General features: G+C 34.5%; 1 protein-coding gene across 1 annotated transcript in view; it reads right to left on the minus strand.

The window, feature by feature from the left end:
• Positions 1-651: 651 nt before the first annotated feature.
• The window catches only part of LOC145256483 (exportin-5-like), a 127,232-nt gene continuing 106,956 nt past the window's right edge, over positions 652-20,927 (minus strand). The window contains exons 26-32 of the mRNA XM_080115428.1: positions 18,683-18,762; positions 17,925-18,052; positions 17,654-17,758; positions 14,811-14,951; positions 12,580-12,648; positions 10,778-10,873; positions 652-1,210 (exon numbers count right to left, since the gene is read on the minus strand). Coding sequence (XP_079971554.1) covers positions 1,055-1,210; positions 10,778-10,873; positions 12,580-12,648; positions 14,811-14,951; positions 17,654-17,758; positions 17,925-18,052; positions 18,683-18,762 — 775 coding nt within the window. The 3' untranslated portion in view covers positions 652-1,054. The remainder of the gene's footprint in view (positions 1,211-10,777; positions 10,874-12,579; positions 12,649-14,810; positions 14,952-17,653; positions 17,759-17,924; positions 18,053-18,682; positions 18,763-20,927) is intronic.

The raw sequence follows: 20,927 nt of genomic DNA on the forward strand, positions 1-20,927 counted from the left end.
CTTTTCCTGATCATAACCTTTTTATTACTTCTTTTCCTGATCATAACCTTTTTATTACTTCCTTTCCTAATCATAACCTTTTTATTACTTCTTTTCCTAATCCTAACCTTTTTATTACTTCCTTTCCTAATCATAACCTTTTTATTACTTCTTTTCCTAATCATAACCTTTTTATTACTTGCTTTCCTAATCATAACCTTTTTATTACTTCCTTTCCTGATCATAACCTTTTTATTACTTCCTTTCCTAATCCTAACCTTTTTATTACTTCTTTTCCTAATCATAATGCTTGGCTTGATGTTCTTGGTGGATTTTGTTGTTTTCATTCTCAGCCTTGCAAAGCATGATTGAGTTTTGCAAAGGAAAAGGGTTATAGTATTATTGGTTGGTTTTAAGTTAGGAAGCCAGTAGGGAAGTGGGGGGAGAGGAAGGGGGCTGTTGTTTTTGTTTTGGGCTTTGCAGAACATAGCTTAGTTGTGCAAATAATTAAAAACACTAACAGAAAGGTGTTAATGTAAGTGCATTTGTGTCGGGGAGTCATCTTCGGACAGCCTGATCTGGTTGCATCAGATAACAGAGCTTAACTTATGATTATGCAAACGATAGTGTTTCCAAATTTAATCAGATTTAAAATAACAAAAAAATTTCCACTGAAAGTATATATATTTTTTTATTTTGCTTTTTATTTCACTTAGAAAATGTTTCTTTAATTTCATTTTTTATGTCTTTCATAAATAATTTTTTTCTTTTTTTTTTTTTTTTTCTCTGCTGTAAATGTTATGACCTTTGGTTTCTCGCATGAATTTTTATCTTAAGACATATGGAGACAAGAAGAATAAGAAAAAAATAAATAAATAAAAATAAATAAAAAATAAAACCTTGATTCCCCCCCCCCACCCTGCCCATTAAGGTCCTTCAATATTTCTTTTTGTTGTATTTGATTTTTTTTATTTTATTCTTCTTTATCCCAAGTCCATCACAGTAAATGGATTCGGAGGTAGAGGATACCCCACCACCACCACCTTTGAAAGTTGCGAGGTGTGGTGCCCAGGGTTTAATTTCGATTATCATTGCAGAACAGATCTGTCAATCCAGCCTTTCCGGGCATTTCAAAGACATCAACAGATGAATGGTCCTTATCTTTGAGACGGATGATTGGTGGCAATTTCTCAAAATATTTCTCCTTTTTAAAATGTTCACCGATGCTTTTCTACAATATATAAAAAAAAATTATTTGTAAAATTTTAATAAAAAAACATTTTGGATGAAAAGGGAATAAAATTTTGAATTTCTGTACGATCCTGCAGGCTACCATTTTAGAATCAAAAAGCAGAGCGTGCAAACAAGTCTTTCAGAGAATTTATTTTGCTGTTCCGTGGGTTGGTGTGTTTATTGGTGTTTTATCGGATATCAATCAGTGGGTCATTTAGTGCCAAATCTTTTATTGAATTGGGATAGTTTGTGTTTTTTTTTTCTTTTTAAACTTTTTGGTTGCTTTCAAATTTTTAATTATTATCAAAGTTATGTGTTTTTAAACTTTTTGGTTGCGTAAATTATTATCAAAGTTATGTGTTTTTAAACTTTTGGTTGCTTTCAAGGTTTTATGAATATTGGGTACTTGTACAGTTTAATCAAGACTTAAAAAATTGAAAATATCCAAAAAATGTTATATTGCACGTATCAGTTTTGGACTGAAGTTTTCCAAAAAAAAAAAAAAAAAAAAAAATCACTTAATTTGATAAAGTAGTTTTTTTTACAGCGGAAATATGTTTTTATGACAGCGCGCTGGAGGCAACCATGTTTGGATTTTTTTAACACGCCATGGGGAGATAACTCAGTCTAAAGTGCCGACCCCCCCCCCCTTCCCCAGCTTACAGACTAGCTTTTCTTCTTAAAAATCGAAACATGGCTACCTTTCAACCGGTATCATAACAAATTGTTTTTTCGCTGTAAAACACTTGATCAAATTAAGTGAAATTTCTTTTCGGAGAACTTCATTCCATAATGGATACGAACAATGTAACTTTTTTTCTATATTTTCATTTTTTAATGTCTTGATTAAACTGTAAAAGTACCTCGTATTGTTTAAAGTGATTTAAAGAGTCGTTTTTTGTTTTTTTTAAATTCTCGATAATTTGGTGTGGTGCCAACTGCTGTTCAGTAGGCAATATTTTGGTGCTTTTTCGTTATAATAGCAAAATTATGAAATATTGAATTTCAAGTGAAACCAAGAGTATCTATTTAATTGTTATGTCACAGTAATAAACATATCCAAAAATTACGAAAAACGATGAAGTAGAAAATTAATTATTAATGAAAACAATTCTTGAAGACAATTCGCAAAAATTGAGTTTTGCTAAATTGACCTAAGAATTTTCAACATTTTCAGAAAATTATTACCTCTCTTGTCAGGTTTGAAGTTTCCGGTTTCATTTTTTATAATTAACAAAAATTGAGTTTTGCTTGTCTTCAAAAATTGTTTTCATTAATAATCAATTTTGTACCTTATCGTTTTTCATAATTTTTGGATATGTTTGATTGATTGATTGATTGATTGGTTTTACGGCATATCAACCTATGTGGTCATTTAATGCCGGAGTCCTTTTTTTTTTTTTTTTTTTAACTTTTTTTATTGGGAGGGGGGGAATGACTTTTTCAGCCTTTCCTCCCTTTTTTTATAAAATTGAACTAAGAAATTAAATGTTGTATTTATACATGGATGTGTATATTTGGGTGACTTTAAATTTCCTTATATAAATTTACTTTCCTTAGGTATGCTAGAATATTTGCTGAGTTGACCTTTTCAAAAAGGTCTTCCATATTGCTTTCTGTATAATATAATTTTCTAGTTGGGGCAAGGTCATCACACCCAACTAGGATATGTTTTACTGTGAGTGTCTCCTGGCATGGGATGCACTCTGGCGCCGATTCTCCATTTAGTATATAAGAATGAGTAAAGTTGGTGTGCCCTATGCGCAGCCGAGTCAGTATCACATCTTCTCGGCGTGATCTCTTGGTGTCCGGACATCGTTCCTTAAGTTCAGGTTTGATTGAGTATAATTTGTTGCCCTCTTGCTGACTCCACCGCAGTTGCCATTTTTCCTGTATGTATGCTTTTATCTGGGGTCTAAGGTCAGTATGTGGAATCTTAAAATTGTCAGTTGGAAGGTGAGAAGATTTTTTTGCAGCTGTATCTGCCCTGTCATTGCCTTTGATCCCCACATGGCTGGGGATCCAGACAAGAATAATGTTTTTAGTAGTTGAAAGGATATTGATTTTTTTCTATTAATTTTGTTGTTAGTGGATTTTCTTGTTTTTGATTTTGTATAGATAATAGGACTGATAGAGAATCTGTGAGAATGATGAAGTTTTTGGTGGTTTCCTCTGAAATTATGTTGAGTGCTAGATCGATAGCTATAGTCTCTGCAGTGAATATAGATGCTTCATTTTGAAGATTTCTCTTCATTGTGGTTTTATGGTACGTTGCTGCACATCCAGTGTGATTGTTGCTTTTAGACCCGTCTGTGTAGATAAAGGTGTAGTCTGAATATTGTAATTTTAAATGTTGAAGTTCGTCGTGGTATTTGTGGTAGATTTGGACTTTTTGTTTAGGTTGAGTTTTATTTCAACTTGTTTCATGGTCCATGGGGGTGTTTTAGGCAGTATGAAGTTGTGAATGCTGGAGATTGGAATTTTCGATTCTTCAATGCTTTCCTTCATTCGGAGCCCGAACGTTTTGATAGTTTTTCTTCTCATGTTAAAGAGTTCTTCATATTTAGGATAGAAGGTACATTGGTATGCAGGGTTGTTTGGGCAAGACTTCAGTTTCAGTAAATATTGAAGGGCTAACTTTTCTCGCCTTAGATCTAGTGGGGGTTCGTGTGCTTCCGTGTATAGACTGTTCACGGGGGAAGTTCTGTATGTAGGGCCAATCTTAGGCCAGTATGGTGAATAGGGTCTAGGCTTTTTATATATGATGTTCGGGTTGATCCATATATGAAACAACCGTAGTCTAGCTTTGAGCGGACTAGTGCTCTGTAAAGTTTAAGGAGTGTTTCCCTGTCTGCACCCCAATCGGTATGTGCTACCACTCTCAAAAGATTTACAGCTTTGTTACATTTTTTTTTCAGATAGTTTATGTGTGGGATGAATGTTAACTTTTTGTCAAATAAAATCCCTAAGAATTTGTACTGGTCAGTAACGGGTATGGGCATTCCTTCCATGGTTAGGACAGGATCATTATGCATGTTCTTTAGTTTGCAGAAATGCATGCATTTCGTTTTTCTTTTGGAGAATCTAAATCCATTCTCTTCCGTCCATCTCATTACTTTGTTTAAGCACAATTGAAGCTTCCTTTCTATTATAGATATATATCTAGATCTACAGCATATTAGGAAGTCATCCACATATAGGGAGCAATCTACCCCAGGGTTAAGGTTTTTTACAATGTTGTTAATTCGGATACTGAACAGGGTCACTGACAGTATACTCCCTTGAGGTACTCCATTCTCTTGTTCTTTCAAGTCCGAGAGAGTTGTGCCAACCTTTATTCTGAACCGTCTATTTTTTAAAAAATTTTCAATAAAAATTGGCATTCTGCCTTTTAGTCCAAGCGCCTTCAGGTCCCTTGTAACACCGTACTTCCACACAGTATCGTAGGTTTTTTCCATGTCAAAAAACACTGCTGTTAAATGTTCCTTCCTTACAAAGGCTTCTCTGATGAAGGTTTCAAGTCTGACTATGTGGTCTATTGAACTTCGGTTTTTCCTGAATCCTGTTTGAAATTCTGTAATAAGATTCTCTGTTTCCAGGAACCAGATTAGTCTTTTGTTTATAATCCTTTCCATGGTCTTACAAATGCAGCTTGTTAGAGCTATTGGCCTGAAATTCAATGGATCTGAGACGTTACTTGATTGGGATTGGATGTTTGAGTTTTCAGATTTGGGGATTGGTATTATTGTGGCCTCTTTCCAGGTCTCGGGTACGTTTCCACTGGACCATATAATGTTAAAAATTTCAAGTAGGTATTTCATTGAGGTTTCTGGAAGTTTTTTGAGGATTTCATATGGAATTTCATCGGGCCCTGTAGCTGTGTCATGGGATTTGGTTAGCGATTCTTTTAATTCAGGCAAGGTAAGAGGTTGGTTGTATTTTTCAGTATTTTGTGATTTAAATAGAATTTTCTTTTTCTCTTCCTTTTCTCTAATCTTTTTGAATTTCTCTGTTTGTCTGTCACATGATGAAATGTTTGATAAATTATCTGCCAGGTTATTGGAAATGTCTTTTTGATCGGTGTATATTTTGTTGCCTTTAGAGATGTGGGATATTGGTGTACTACTACACTTTCCTTCTATTTTCCTCATCATGTTCCAAACTGTTTTCGCCTTGGTATTCACATTAATTTTGGATATATAATTTCTCCAAGTTGTTCTTTTGGATTCCTTTATGATTCGTCTGGCTTTTGCTCTGTTGTTTTTGAAGAAATCCAGATTTTCGCTTGTTGGATACTTTTCGAATTTTCTCAAGGCAGCTCGTCGAGCTCTGATGGCTTTTCTGCATTCTTTTGTGAACCAAGGTTTGTTGTGATTGTTGGTTTTGGTTGTTTTCGGTATGGTATTATTTGCTATGTTTGTGAGTGTTTTAATGAAGTAGTTCAAATGGTCATCTTCATCATTCTTTTCGATAATTAATTGGTTTTTGCACTGTTCCTGGAAGTCTTCCCAATCCGCTTTATGTAGGTTCCATTTGGGTGTTTTTTGTTCAGTGCTAGTACTTAGACTTTCCAGGATGATTGGGAAATGATCACTCCCACAGGTGTCATTGTGTACTTTCCAGTCATAGTCCATATATATGGAAGGATCACATAAGGTAAGGTCAATGGCGGTGAAAGTACCTGTTGCTGGGTACATATAGGTGTAGTTTTGATTATTAAGGAGGCATAGATTATTTTTATTTATTATGTTTTCTATTTCTTTTCCTTTTTTATTTGTTTCTTTACTTCCCCATATTACATTGTGACTGTTGAGATCTCCTAGTAGAAAAAAGGGTTTAGGGAGTTGTTTTATTAATTGAGTTATCTCAGTTTCGTTGATTGTATCTTTTGGAGGGATGTATATTGAGCAAAGTGTTATAGTTCTATGTAGAGTCACTGAAACTGCAATTGCTTGCAAGTTTGTGTTTATATTTATTTGTCTTTGAGGGACTTCATTCTTCACAAGTATTGATGTGCCTCCAGAAGCTCTGTCCGTATCTTTATTTATGTAGTTGTAAGATGTGTAGTGTTTTATGTTGATGGTATTATTTTCTTTCAGAAAGGTCTCCTGTAGACAGACAAGTGCTGGGCTCATATTTGTTATTAATAATGTGAGTTCATTTTGGTTTGCTTTTATCCCTCTGATATTCCATTGTAATATTTTGTTCATCATTTGGAATTGTGTTCAACTTCCATCGTCTCTAATCCCTCAAATCTATTTTCTGTCCGAGTCCCTGTTCGAGATATAGATCGGGATCTTTCTTTTCCTGTTTTTGTTTGTTTTTTTTTTTTGTCTGGGGGGATTTTTGATTCTTTTCTGGCTTGTGATGTGTTTGATGGTTGTTCGGTTGTTTTTGTAGAAATGGTTTGTGGTTTTGTTTCTTTTTGTGGTTCAATAGTCTCTTTACTTAATATTATCCTTGGATTGGTTGCAGACATTGCACTATTCATTTTCCTCATTTCTTCTAATAGTTCTTTCATTTCCTTTATTAGTTTGCTTAGGACATCAATTTTCTTGTCAGTTGTATCCGTTACATGTATATAACCATTTTGATTGTTGATTGGATTAGTTTTTTTTGTTGCATCTGCATATGTTTTAGTTTCGATGATTTTCCTGGCCTCTGGGTAGGATATATTCTTTATATGTTTTAGTTTGGTCACTTCTTTTTCTCTTTTCCATATTTCGCAATATCTAGAGCCAGCGCCATGGTTTCCCAGGCAGTTGGCACACTTGAAATCTTTTCTGCAGTCAATGTGTGGGCCACTTTCTCCACATCTTCCACACACTGGTAATCGTGTGCACCGATCTTGATGGTGTCCAAACTTCTGGCACTTGAAGCATTGGAGGGGGTTTGGAATATAAATTTCTACATTTATTTTCATATATCCGACTTTCACTTCTTTGGGTATGGTGAGGGAATCGAAAGTTAGTATATATGTATTGGTATCGATTTTCTCACCGTTTTTTTTAATTTGAACTCTGCGAACATCTAACACATTCTGTTTCTGTAAGTTTGTCCGGATTTCCTCCAAGGGACAAAGTGCAAGTTCGTGGCTTTTCACTACTCCTTTGCAGGTATTTAGGGTTGGATGTCTGTAGCATTTGACTTTGATGTTTTCAAATAATTTTAGTTTCAATATTTCTTTAGTTTGTTCTTCGTTATGGGTTTCTATTAGTAGGCTGCCGTTAAATTGTTTTTTAATAGACTTTGGTTTTAGAGTTTTAAGATTTTTTTCAATTTTAAAAGGTGATAGTTTGCTCAAAGGAGTTTCCTCCATTGATTCTATTACTACGAATGTTGAGTTCCTTGGTTTTATCGTCTCTTCGTCAGAGCTACTGATGTCAGAGACATCAGAGTGGGTTCTCTTTGGGTGGTTGGGTGGTTTTTGGGAGGAATAAGCCATATATTTTGTTTTCTTTTTTTTCTTTTTTCGTCATCTTTGTTCCCCACCCACCTCGGAGTCCTATTTGGGAAGAGCCTGGGGGGAAACCCATTCGCCCAGCCTCTACAGGGATACAATGATGATATAACCGACTTTGGTGGTATCATAATGATTATCTGTTCTCTCTTGATATTGCTATGGGATCTGTAGCAATCCTGAGGGATTTACAGCCTCGTCATCGATATTCACACCTAATCGATTGACCCTCAGCCACCGCTTTCCATCATATATTAGGGAGTAGGGTTATTTGTGGGAGAGGGGGGATGTGTTGTATTAGTAGTGGGTTTTTGGAATGGGCAATATATGGTGGGGCTTGGCGTGACTGGCCGATTGGTCGGATCGGGCCTCTCCGACCGCCCGTCTAATCGAAGTAAGGGCCAAAGTAATGTGTTGCGGTGCCTAGACTTCTATGTATCCTGGTTTAGGTTCGCTCAATCACCAGGATCACGTCCTAAGACTTTACGGGTAGCAACCCACGGCTAACTGGTTGCCCCATTGAGGGATTTTTACCCTCTGCAGGGGGACAGTCGGTTTGTTCTCATGCCCTACCGACAGGGCAAAAAAATAAATAAATAAATAGATAATTTAATAGAATATATTTGTTTTCTTTTTCTTTCTTTTTTTGTTGTTTCTTTTCCTTTTTAAAATCTGTTTCTATTTAACCCATAGTTGGGACCCTAACAGGTGCTACCACTCCGGGTCAGGGTGGACCTGGGAGCAATGGCAATTAAGAGGTGGCTCCACACTCCCCAAGCCCGTAAGCTGGACCTCACCATCGGATGTAGTTTAAGGTCATATCCAGGACCGGGAGTAAGGTAGGAAAAAATAAAATAAAAAGGGGGGGGGGGAAATAGGCTGTTGTTTTTGTTTTTGGTTTTGCAGAACATAATTAAGTTTTACAAAAAAGATCAGAAAACAAAAAAACGTCAACGTAGGTGCATTTCGTCTCAGGAAGCCACAGGGCAGCCTGATCTGGTAGCACCAGATTTTTGGATATGTTCATTATTGCAAAATAACAATTTTACTTTAAATTAAATATTTCGATTTTCCCTCTATAATCTACATAAATCTCACCTGTCTGTTTAAATGTATGTATCTATGTTTGTATGTCTTGCAAAAACTTGACAGAGGTGATGGATTTTCACGAGATCAGTATCAGTTTGAAGCTCAACCCTTCAAATGCTAAATATCGAAAAATTGGCCAAAAACATTAATTCCTTCACCCTCAAATAAGTGGTCGTTTTTTTTGTTGACATTTTTTGCAAGTCATTCAACCCTCGCTTCCACGATGTTGCATAAAAGACATTATTTCAACCGCCTATGACGTCACAACCACGGTAGGCACATCAGTAAGACCATTTGCTTCTTTTCACCTCGTTTTCCTCTGGCACGTTACGAGTTCGATCCTGCTTACTACTCCTTTTTTTTTTTTTTGCACTCGCAATTTTTCTTTTTTTTTTTTTCTTGGCTCAACCAACACCCTTACACACACCTCCACTTTCTTTTCCGTCTTCACATCACGGGTTCGAGCCTGCCTGCCCACTACAAAATTTTTTTTTCTTTTTTTTTTAAGCTCAACACACATCTCCAAACACCCGGCCAACACCGGGCACCCAGGCTAGTCTAATATATAAAAGGGCAAAATAGACACGAGTGTTTATGTACACAAAAGGCTTTTTGGGTGAGGGTTCTCGCGTCGGTTAGATTCCGGGAGAAGTTTTCTTATACTTTCCAGATCGTAATATCTCAAATTTGCAAACGAACATCCTTTCTTTCCTTTTTTTAATCGAGTTAAACAAAATTCCCAGCGTGCCATTGTCTCGGGTGTTTGTTTGGCTTTTTCATATAAAGTGAAACTGTTTGAAAAAGCGGCAAAGCATTCTTGGCCTTCGGACCAGGATTGATGCTTCACTTAAATTAATTGGTCCTTTGTCAACGCAGGGGAAACCCTTCATACTGAGACAATTACTATTTATTTGGATACTGCCAGAGTGCCCCCCTTTTAGAGGGAGCTAATTTTTCCCCCACATTAAAAATGACCTTGTGTCTCATTTGCTTTCATAGGGAAGCAAATAAATAAAAAGCATTTCAATCATCATACGTTCGATTGACTATGCTTAAATTCGACGCACATAACTTCTGCTTGCGCAATGGCGACATCGGCTAATGCGTTATGTCTATTTCGCTTTCTTCCCCTCCTTCACGTTACGAGTTAGAGCCTGCCTGCCTACTACCATTTTTTTTTAAACACCTCTCTCCACCCTGTTCTGTTGTCTCCCCCACCCCAGATATATTCTTAGGACAGAAAGTTTGAGAAAAGATTCATTTCATGAACGCTTTTGGGTTTGTATTACTTTGCACACAGATTCAAAAAAGTTATCAAAAAAACAAATATATAACAAATAAATGTTATCAAAGGCAAGATAAGTTACTTTTCTACCTAACTGGATATATTTTTCGTGTTTTTATTCAATGTAACATGTTTATTCAGTTCGAAAAGCATACAGTATTTACCGATGTATTGGAAAATTCAAAATGGCGCCCGAGTCTCTCTTTAACATGGTAAGTTCAGGAAAAGATGTTATAAATAATAAACTAGACAAAATACTGTTAGAAATTCGCTCATTATATGTTACTGTGACATAAGTTGACATATATCAGTGTTTTTTAAATAGTATTTTGTCTAGTTTATTATTTATAACACCTTTTCCCAAACTTACCATGTTAAAGAGAGTGTCGGGCGCCATTTTGAATTTTCCAATACATTGGTAAACACTGCATGTTTTTCGAGCTGAATAAACATGTTACATGGAATAAAAACACAAAAAATATATCCAGCTTGGTAGAAAAGTAACTTATCTTGCCTTTGATAACATTTATTTGTTATATATTTGTTTTTTTGACAACTTTTTCGAATCTATGTGTACAGTAATACAAACCCACGCTTTTCTATCATCAGATTTGTAAATGAAAGTTTACAGTTTAAAACTTTGTCAAGAAAAATAAAAATATGAAAAATAAAGAGATCATGGGGAAGAGAATTTGACTATGGAAAAAAAAAAAAAAAAAAGAGTTACTTACACCGATAATCTCAGAGACAAGCTTTTTGAAGGCATCTTTCTTCCTTTTTTCAGATTGTTTCTGAGGTGCTGCATGGAGGACTTTGTCATCAAACGACTGAAAAAAAAAAAAAAAATTAAAAATAAAATAAATAGACTAAAATAATAATAAAAAAATGATTTTTTTTTCTGTAGGATGCTTGACTCACAATCTGTTTCCGGAGAGTTAAATCACTTCTGCATACTGCCTAAGAACTGTGTATATGAGATCTCATGTAAATGTGGAAAACTATACAAAAATGATACACCGTCGTCCACTAAAAGTACGGTTAGAAGAACATCAAAAAGCTATAATACGTGGAGTGATTGAAAAGTCAGGTATGGCTGACTATATTTGGAGGGAAAAGGGAAACCATCTACCATTATGGGACGAAGTAAAAATTAGACAGAAAAGAATACTGGAGAGCAAGACGACTCAAAATAGCAGCACAAAAGACAATCGAATATTAAGTAGACCTAGTATAGAATTTAACATGATATGGGAACCATTAATTATAAATAATAGACAATATATATATATACAATAATAAGTAATCAACATAATCTGTCACTTTAAGAAACTTATTTCTTAAGTATTGAGCACCGTGTGTGAATGAAAAGTCGATCAGTTACATGTGAGATTGTAACCTCCAGTCACTCGATCACTATAGATCAACATTTAATAACTTTAAAAAATGTTTTTTTTTAAGTTATTACATTTTCACTGCAAACAAGACAGTGCCACTTTGATATAGGGGCTACTATTGGGAACATAAGTTGCAGAGATACTATGCAGGGAGTTGAGCAGCAAATGTCTGTCCACATTATGTTTATGCAATTATAAATGTTTAAATTCACTTGAATATCGTTGCGGTTGACGATGGCCCTGTGGTTATGTTTCTTACAAATGGAGACGGATGGCTTCATTGCGGGGTTTGAATCCCATGACCAACAGCAATTGTAACTTCTTGCACTGATGATTCAGGAAGGACGAAACACTCCTGTCTATACGTATTAAAAATATATATTAGTCTCTTTATTATACAAATATTAATGGTTTCAGTGGAATTCTAATTCAAAGAGATCAACTCATCAGATACAAAAAAAAAAGAAAAAAAAAGTGATATTGAAAAGAGTCAAGATTACATACATTCGTGTTTTATAAAATATATTCGAGTATGGTTTTCGTTTTCTTGACTCTTTTCAATAATATTGCTCCTTTTTTTTTTTTTTTGTCCGAGATGGTCTCCTTGAATTGGGATTCCACCGAAACATGTATGCACATATGGAACCAATAATCTAATGTTTGTATAATAAACAGACTATATACCAGCTCTACCCTGCATTGAGTACTCTTTAATAATCACACAGGTTTCATTGGGCTTACCTCTAGGAAACTAATCTATACAATCATTATACATTACTAATATATATATATATATATATATATATATATATATATATATATATAGTAATAATAAATAAAAGTGCACCGATATGGAAACTTTTACAGAGAAGACAATGGAAGTAGTTTTAAATTTCTAAGCCTCCTGCTCCCTCTAAAAAAGCAATATGTTCATTCCAAGCAAAGACTAGGATTTTTTGTAGAAGATGGAAGGCAGGAGGTGTTAAAGACTATAAGGTTGTAAAAATAGTATAAAAATGTAATATAAAGTTACGATTAGGTTAGGACACAGGATTCAATGCTGGTTTTTTGTGCTTGTGTGTTATGTACGTGGTGGTGGTGGTGGTGGGTAGGGGTTTAGGAAAGGATATGATACGAACCTGGAGAGCTGATTCAGTGCAGAATGGAATCAATTTCATGACTGAACGGATGTTAGGAAACAAAGGACGCTAATTGAATAGAAAAGAGAAAAAAAAAAAGAAAAAGAAAATTATTTTGCCCATGTAATGGAACAACAGCAATTGCGTTCTAATTTAAACCCTTAATTCATGGTGGAGCCTGGAGATAATGAAAGAAACAAGCCGCACGTGCGTAATCCTCCTCTGGTTCTGCATGTGAGATGACGTCACAAAAAATAGTGAAGAAATGATGAATGTGAGAAATGTGAAGAGCCAACATCGCCTTCACATTTTCGCCAAGTTTTTCAGAAAAATCTAATGGATCGGGCAAAAAGTTATGGGGTAAAATGTGTCAATTCTGGGGCATTTTGGACCCCTTTTGAGCTCCTGGGGATGCCAAACCCCAGTTAAAATGAACAAACCGTGCAGTTTCATGCCTTAAGACATGTATATTTGAATTCAGCACCATGGAAAACCACCATATAGACAGACATATCAAGTTTTTGAGTAATATTAAAAAAGAGATCCAAAAAGGCGTGTTTTTTTTGAGCCCTTAAAGTCCCAGAGGGATGGCGAACCAGAATTTTGTCAGGGTCACCCATACTGAATTTATATTAAGAACAATGGTCTCCACATTTTGGCCAAGTTTCAGGAAAATCTAATGAATGGATCAAATGCTATGGGGTAAAAAGTGTCAGTTTTTGCAATTCTGGGGCATTTTTTTTTTACCTCTTTTTAGCCCTTGAGGATGCAACGGGAACTTTTGTAAAAACATTTTTTTTTACTGTGCAAATCTATTTAATAAAATACAATTTGTGGCAAAATTTCAGGAAAAACTAATGAAAAATTATCTGACAATCGTTCGGAATAACGGACAGACGCACAGACACCACTGAAAACATAGGTCCCTTTCTGATAAATTGGGGGGGGGGGGGAGAATTGATGAAGCCGACATCATAAAACAAAGACGTTTAACAAAAGGAAAAAATAAAACGTGTGTTAATATCCATTTGTTTTATTTTGACATTTTCAGAAATCAAGTATTGGTCCTTTTTTAGGGGTCAACACTTGATTTCTATGTGAGATACAAAGATATCCAAATGTCCGATCATGATTTTCCTCTACCTTTCAAATGTTTAGTTAGCAAAGCAGTGAAGAATATTAATTTTCCTTTACGCAAATTTAAGGTAGGCATCTCTTATTATATTCAATTTAAAATAAATTATCCCTTTTGCTAATTTTTATTTTTAGGTGATTATTTAAAAATGTTTTACATTAGTAAGTCACTAATAAAAAGACCTGATATATAAGAATACTGAATGTTTGTTTACAGTTTGACTAAAACAGAAATTTTTTAATTAGAGTCATACTAAGTAATTTTTAAAATTAATTGTAGTTAAGTGCACCAAGAACATGGTACAACAATAAATAAAAATAAGCTAGTCAGATGCAAAGTTTGATTTGTTAGCTTAAATGCTATTTGCGTCCGACTTTGAAAATTCGACAAGATAAATATTATATATATGTTTTCTTTGATTTGATTTTAGCCAAAGTTCTCAGACCCAGGAAGGGGTCCCTTTCTAACACTTAAACTCCATACGAGACGCATACATATTAAAATAAATATTAAAATATCCCATTAAAGTTCCCCTTTACCTTTCAAACATTGAGTTAATGAAATCAAGAACATTATTTTCTCCTCCCCAATCGACCATTTATACATATTATAGAATATCTTTTGGTTAAAGTCCACTAACTTTCAGTGTAGCGTTACTGGAAGCGGTGACCAGGCAAATCAGTTCCTGTTGGCAAGCTATCAAAACAATTGTAACTCCGACCAGAGACGCAAGGAAAATGAAAAAAATCCCGGTCGTAAAATAGAAATCTGAACAACAAGCCTAAGGAAACCTTCCTCACAAAGAAAACAGACAATTCATGGTAAATATAGATTTTCTGAATCTTAATTTGACCAAAGACATATCTTTAAATATTATTAAATATAAATATTAGACACAAGCAAGACTGGATCTACATCTGAATTATTTCTCTTTTGACCATTTTGTGCCTGTAAATAATTTTTTTTTTTTTTTTACTCTTTTTTCTTTAACTCTTTATTTGAATATATGTTTGCTGTATTTTACCTCGAGACTAAACAACAATGTAACAATGTCATAGGGTCTATGTGACACAGACAGAGAGAAAAGATGACATACCAAAGCTTCATAAACCTGTAATCCCAAACTGAGCAACATGGCCTGACCGGCCTCGTGTTGGCCATGCATGTGTAAACCAAGCAAGACGGCATGCAGTAAATGGCACGCAGCCTCCGAACTCACATTCTCATCAGCAATCATCTGTGAAGAAAAAAAAAAAAAAAAAGTTCAAGTGGTCTGCTGATTGACTTTTTAATAAAAGACATTTTTTTTCTAAATATCACAAGCGACAACAACTCACGTTTTTTTAACTTGTTAATGGCAGCTTTTACCCCAAACAATATAATTTTCTCTTCTTGTTAGCTGAATTTGAGTGGTATAAAACCAACACAGCAAGAAGAAATTTAATCTTGAATTGTTTATCAAAGAACTTTGTTTAATTGTTTAGACTTAATTGTTGATTTTCCATTTCTTACTATTTCAGTTCAATCAACATTTGTGGAAGCCTTACACAATCAGGCTAAGCCGCCATCTTAATCTTACTATTTTGGCAACCACTGATCTGATGTTTTCGAAAACAATCCAGGTCAGTGTTTGTGATTATTTTTAAGTCTTTTCTGATGCGCTAAGCTTTATCAAATTATGTGAGATATTTCTCATATATCTGAGGCATCGGAAGTTTTATAAAGAAAAGTTAAACTATTACTTTAACAACTTAAATTTGAGTTTTTAAAAAAACTGGTTCAATTAAGTTGCCTGTTGGGACTACTCTTCTAATCTCATCAAATTATGCAAAGTTATTTCTCACACAGCTCATGTTTGTGGATGTTTGCACATCACATTAATAAAAAAATAAAAAGAACTGATATATAAGAATACTGAATGTTTGTTTACAGTTTGACTAAAACAGAAATTTTTTAAGCAAAAACAATATCACTTAAGTAAATGTCATCTCAAAAATAATATATCCATTGATGGCCGTTATTAATGTCCGAAAACAAGGGAGATAATTCAATTTGTTTTTGGCACTATTCTGACTATAAGTATGAACCACAACAGCAAAATATGCAATTTTCTGTAAAAATTACATATAAAAAATTATCTATTTGATTAAATTTCATCATTTTGGTTATATTGCTATTTTCAACATTATAATTATGTAAGTAATATTGTTTTTTTTTGCTAAAAAAACATTTTTTTTTTTTTTAAATTACTGCTATAATCTAACCATAAACAAGCATCGAACACTGTTGGGCACATGTGAATAAAATCCAAGATGAAAACAGCAGTCCAAAGAACACAAATTATCCTCATCTTGAAAACAGAACAAGTTGTTACAGTTTACTAACCGCGTTTACGAATGCATTCATCATCAGCGGTTTAACATCCATTTTACATGCTGGAATTTGTTTGATAGCTTTTGGAAAAAATAACTTTCAAAGTAACCTATTTTGGTTCAGGTCTTTATCCCCCCCCACTTTTTTTTTTCATCCTTATCACTTCCTCTTATGTGCTGAACCTGCTATTCAACCGTTCTCAATCAAACCTCAAGAACTCATCCACTCTTTCAACGTTACCATACAATCGAAATCTCTTGTTCTGCAAAACCTCTGCCATTAATTCTAACATGACTGAGTATTTTCGCTTATTGTTTGAACAACCTTCACCGACCAACCGCTCGCACTTAATTTATACAACGTCCATCAGATAATATCTCTTGGCACACTGTCAAAAGCTTTCTTAAGGTTCATAAAAGCAAAATACAGATTTTTTTTTTTTTTTTTTTTTACCAAGGTACTTCTCTTGTATTTGTTTCGGGATAAATACAGTACCAGTTTCGGCGAGATATAAAAAAAATTTACATTTCATCTAATTTTTTATTTGCTGCTCTTGTCCATTTTTAGGAATGGGTTTATCAAACTTAAGCTTCCGTGATTACCTCTATCTAATTGTGATACCATTGACGCTGTCCCCTCCCCAAATGTTGAGAAATAAAAAAATAAAAATATAACAAAAGAGGAAATAGGTTTATCAATAAAACAAATGTATAGTAAGTTGTTCACCAAGGTACACAAAGGAGAGCTGAGATGGGGTTGTAATGAAGGTGTAGCAGATGATGGAAACAAAAGGAGCAGATATTTTTAGAATTAGTTTTTTTTAGGCTTGACTGCGTTTTATGCCGGTTGGAAGTGGTTTGCGATGGTTGCTGATAGAGTTAATGACAGTGATAATTGAGAATTGGACACAGTGGAAGCCAGGCCCTGGCAGATAAAGATGAACTGATTTCAACTAACGAACTTGGCCTCGGCCGAATGTAGATGTGGACCTTAGCATGTAAAGGGTCGATGATGTCACACCTATAATGCAACTAATATTAGGTTGACGAGAAAGTTCTTTTGATTTTTAACTTTTAAATTAAAAAAATGAACATATCTTTGCTCGAACAAAAATTTATTGATCGAAATAAGCACCATCAAAATACATACACTTTTGCCAACTAAAAACAAGTGTATTTATAACAGTAAAGTAAAAAATCTTGCATTCCGGTGACGATCAAGTCGCTAAATGCATTTTTGATATCGCTTAGTTTTTTTTTTTAAGCATTTCTCATGCAGAACGTTTTGTAGCCCAATTTGTTCAACTTCTGCAGGGTCTGGAAATAAGCTGCAGTTCGTGAGAAAGGAAGTGGTAATAATAAATCAGATGTGACGTAAACATATGAGATAAAGAGTGACAGTTGTCAATTTAAAAGAGTCTCAATAGAAGCTTGGATGAGGGAAGATTCGTTTTTAAGATGGAATTGTGAAATCTATGCCCCATCCATGATAACCAAAATGGCAGAACGGATTATTATTTAAACGTAGGAAGCTTTTAGACTAGAAAGGAAGAATGTGTTATTGTACCTGCTTGAGTAGTGGCCACGCAAGGTTGATGCATTTATGACAGGTGGAACTGTCACTCCAGACAAGACCTTCGTAAACGCAGAGTACGATTGCACGAGCAATTTCCTGGGGTGAAAAAAAAAATTGATAAAACACGATTAAAACAGAAGAGGTAAGAAATAGAGAAAAAGAGGAATTAAGAGAGAATCGATATGTTAAGGAAGGAGGGTTAGTGACAAGAAAAATGCAGGTTCTTTCTCCAAAGTTTTTGGTGGCGCTATTCGATACTTACGACCGTTCTCATACACATTTGCCCAAGTTCACTGAGGCTGTCATCTTTGTTTTGGCTCCCTTGAGGAACAACTTCCATGTCATCCAAAGTCTCTTCAGGTTCAGACTTACGATTCATACACACGACACCTGCAAACGATGCGTTTGATGATGATCAGTTCAAAATGTTTATCAATAGTTCTAATTTAAAAAAAAAAAATGAAAAAAGTGAAGTGGAGAGGATGAGAACAAAGACAGGGGAGGGTGAAAAAAAGGCGAGGAAAAGAGGAAAGGTAAGAGTGGGTGGCCGATAAAGAGGAAAGGTGTGAGGTAAAGAGGAAAGGCAGGAGAGGGAAGAGAGGCAAAGAGAAAACATGGGGGGGGTGCTAAAAGAAAAGGCAGGAAATAATGAAAGAAAAGCTAAAACTGTTAAAAATTTACATGAAAAAAACAATTTTTTAAAAAATTATTTGTCCTAGGTAATAACTAGGGCTATGACAACAGCATATTCTTTTCATTGTTTTAACTCTCGAGTATATATCCGACACAGACACAATTAATCAACCGAGGATCACATCACTCTATATAAAAACATAAGATATCAATGGATATATACCTGAGAGTCAAAACAAGGAAAAGAATATGCTGTTGTCATAGCCCTAGTAATAACCATATTTTTGATTGATAGAAAAATAAAAATTGAGATCTGGATAAGAAGGCAATAAAAATAAAAACGACTAGAAAACATTTTAAGGGAAAACAACAAATCTGAAAACTTACCTAAAAGTTCAAGGTATTCTCTCGTCAGTTGTCTCGTTAATTGATCTTCTAAAACTTCTTTGTCTTCATCTGCACTAGAACTTTTAAATAAAGGAGTGACAGTGTTACTTGCTGGTTCAAATAAAGAAACAGTCATGTCAAATCTTGGAACATCATATTCTATTGAGATTTCGGGGGGGGGGGGGGACACATACACACACAAAGGCCATATTTGATTTATTGAGCTGTGCCATCAATCGACTGATAGTGAGTGAGTTAGTGTATTTGTTTAACAGCATTTCAACCTCTAAGAGTCATTTAATGCCAAAAAAGTTTTGTTGGTATAATAGATTTTCAGTTTCTTGTAAAAATTTTTTAAGTTTCTTGAAAAAGTTTATCTTTTGAAGCAAGATGTTTTAGGTTTTCTGAAAAATTGTTTTAGTTGTAAGAGATTTGTTTTTCTAAACTGAATTTTACTTGTTTGCTTTATAGGAGTTTGAATACATTTGTTTCTTTTAAATAGTTTATGATTTGTTGGGGTTCCACTTCCTGGAACACTTTTCTAATGTTTGTTGTTTTAAAATATTTCTTCTGAGTGTGTTTGTGTTTTCTACATTCTGTCAGTAGATGTTTAATTGTTAGTTGTTGGTTGCAGAGTGTGCAATTTGGCGTTTCCTCCGCTTTGATTAGGTAGGAATGAGTTAATTTTGTATGTCCGATTCTTATTCGGTTTAGTACAATTTCTTCTCTTCTTCCTTTAAAAATTTTGTTTTTCGTTTTTAATTATTGGTTGATGTTCATGCAATTTGTTTGCAGTGCATTTGTTCCATTCCTCTTGCCACATGTTTTCTATATATTCGTTGATTTTTCTTTTTAGGTCTGTGTGTGGTATTTTAATTTTTTCCATTTGGTGGTTTGTGGCTTCTTCAGCCAGTTTGTCTGCTTTTTCATTTCCTGGAATGCCGACATGACTTGGTATCCAGGCTATTATAATTTTTTTTATTGTTTTTTTCAGTTATTTCATTGTATTCTTGTATAATTTCTGTGATAAAAGGATGTTTAGATTTTACTTCAAGGGCCATGATACAGGATAGGGAGTCTGTATATATATGTATTTTGTTTGTTGATGTCTTTGATGTGTTTGAGAGCTATTTTGATGGCCTGCAGTTCGGCTGTATATATTGAAGCCTCGTTGGGCAGTCTTATTTGATATTGATTTTGTCCATCTGTGCATGCTGCGCTTGTTCCGTTTATAGTTTTAGACCCATCGGTGTATATTTCTATGTATTCTGCATATTTTTCTCTTAGTTCTCCAAAGTTGCTTCTGTTTGTTATATTATTTGTAATGTTTTTCTTGTAAGTAGTAAGTGTTATGTCGGTTTCTGGTTTGTGTAATGTCCATGGGGGTCTGTCGTTTGTTTTCTGAGTAATTATATTGTCGGGGTTTTCATTGATTTGATGTATTATTTCTTTAATTCTGTGTCCAAAGGAGGGTATACTTTTTGGTTTCTTTGAATAAGAGTTTGTACATTGTAAGTTGAAGGTAGTTTTGTATGTTGGGTTTTCGGGGTTGGTTTGTAGTTTTGTTGCATATTGTAACGCTAGTTTTTTCCATCTTAAGTGCAGGGGTAGTTCTTGGGCTTCTACATGAAGGCTTTCCATTGGAGAAGTTCGGTAGGCTCCCAGGCTGAGTCTTAAACTTTGATTCTGTATTGTTAGTAGTTTGTTTTTGTAGGATTTGTAAGTAGAGCTGTATATGGCACAACCATAATCCAGTTTGGATCTGATATGTGAGCGATATATTTTGAGCATTGTAGCTTGATCTGCTCCCCAATCTAGTTTTGATACTATTTTTAAGATATTTATTGCTTTTAAGCATTTTTGTTTTAATTTGTTAATGTGCTCCTTGAAGTTTAGTTTGTTGTCTAAAATGATCCCTAGAAATTTGGTGTGTTGTACTACTGGTATTGGTTGTCCATCTAGTTTGAGCTGTGGGTCAAGGTGGTATTTTCGTTTCCTACAAAAGTGGATACATGTGGTCTTGCTTTTGGACATTTTAAATCCATTTTGGTTAACCCAAAGGTCTATTTTGTTAAGGCAATGTTGCATTTGTCTTTCAATAGTTGGCATATTTGGTGATGAGTAAATTATTGAAAAGTCATCAACAAATAGTGTTTTTTCGAATCCCATGTTAACATTTTCGATTATACTGTTGGTTTTAATTAGAAAAAGGGTGGCAGATAGTACGCTACCCTGTTGTACCCCT

The sequence above is a fragment of the Euprymna scolopes genome, chromosome 32, assembly GCF_053919585.1.
Source record: "Euprymna scolopes isolate OS-2025 chromosome 32, ASM5391958v1, whole genome shotgun sequence".
Lineage (NCBI taxonomy): Eukaryota > Metazoa > Mollusca > Cephalopoda > Sepiida > Sepiolidae > Euprymna > Euprymna scolopes.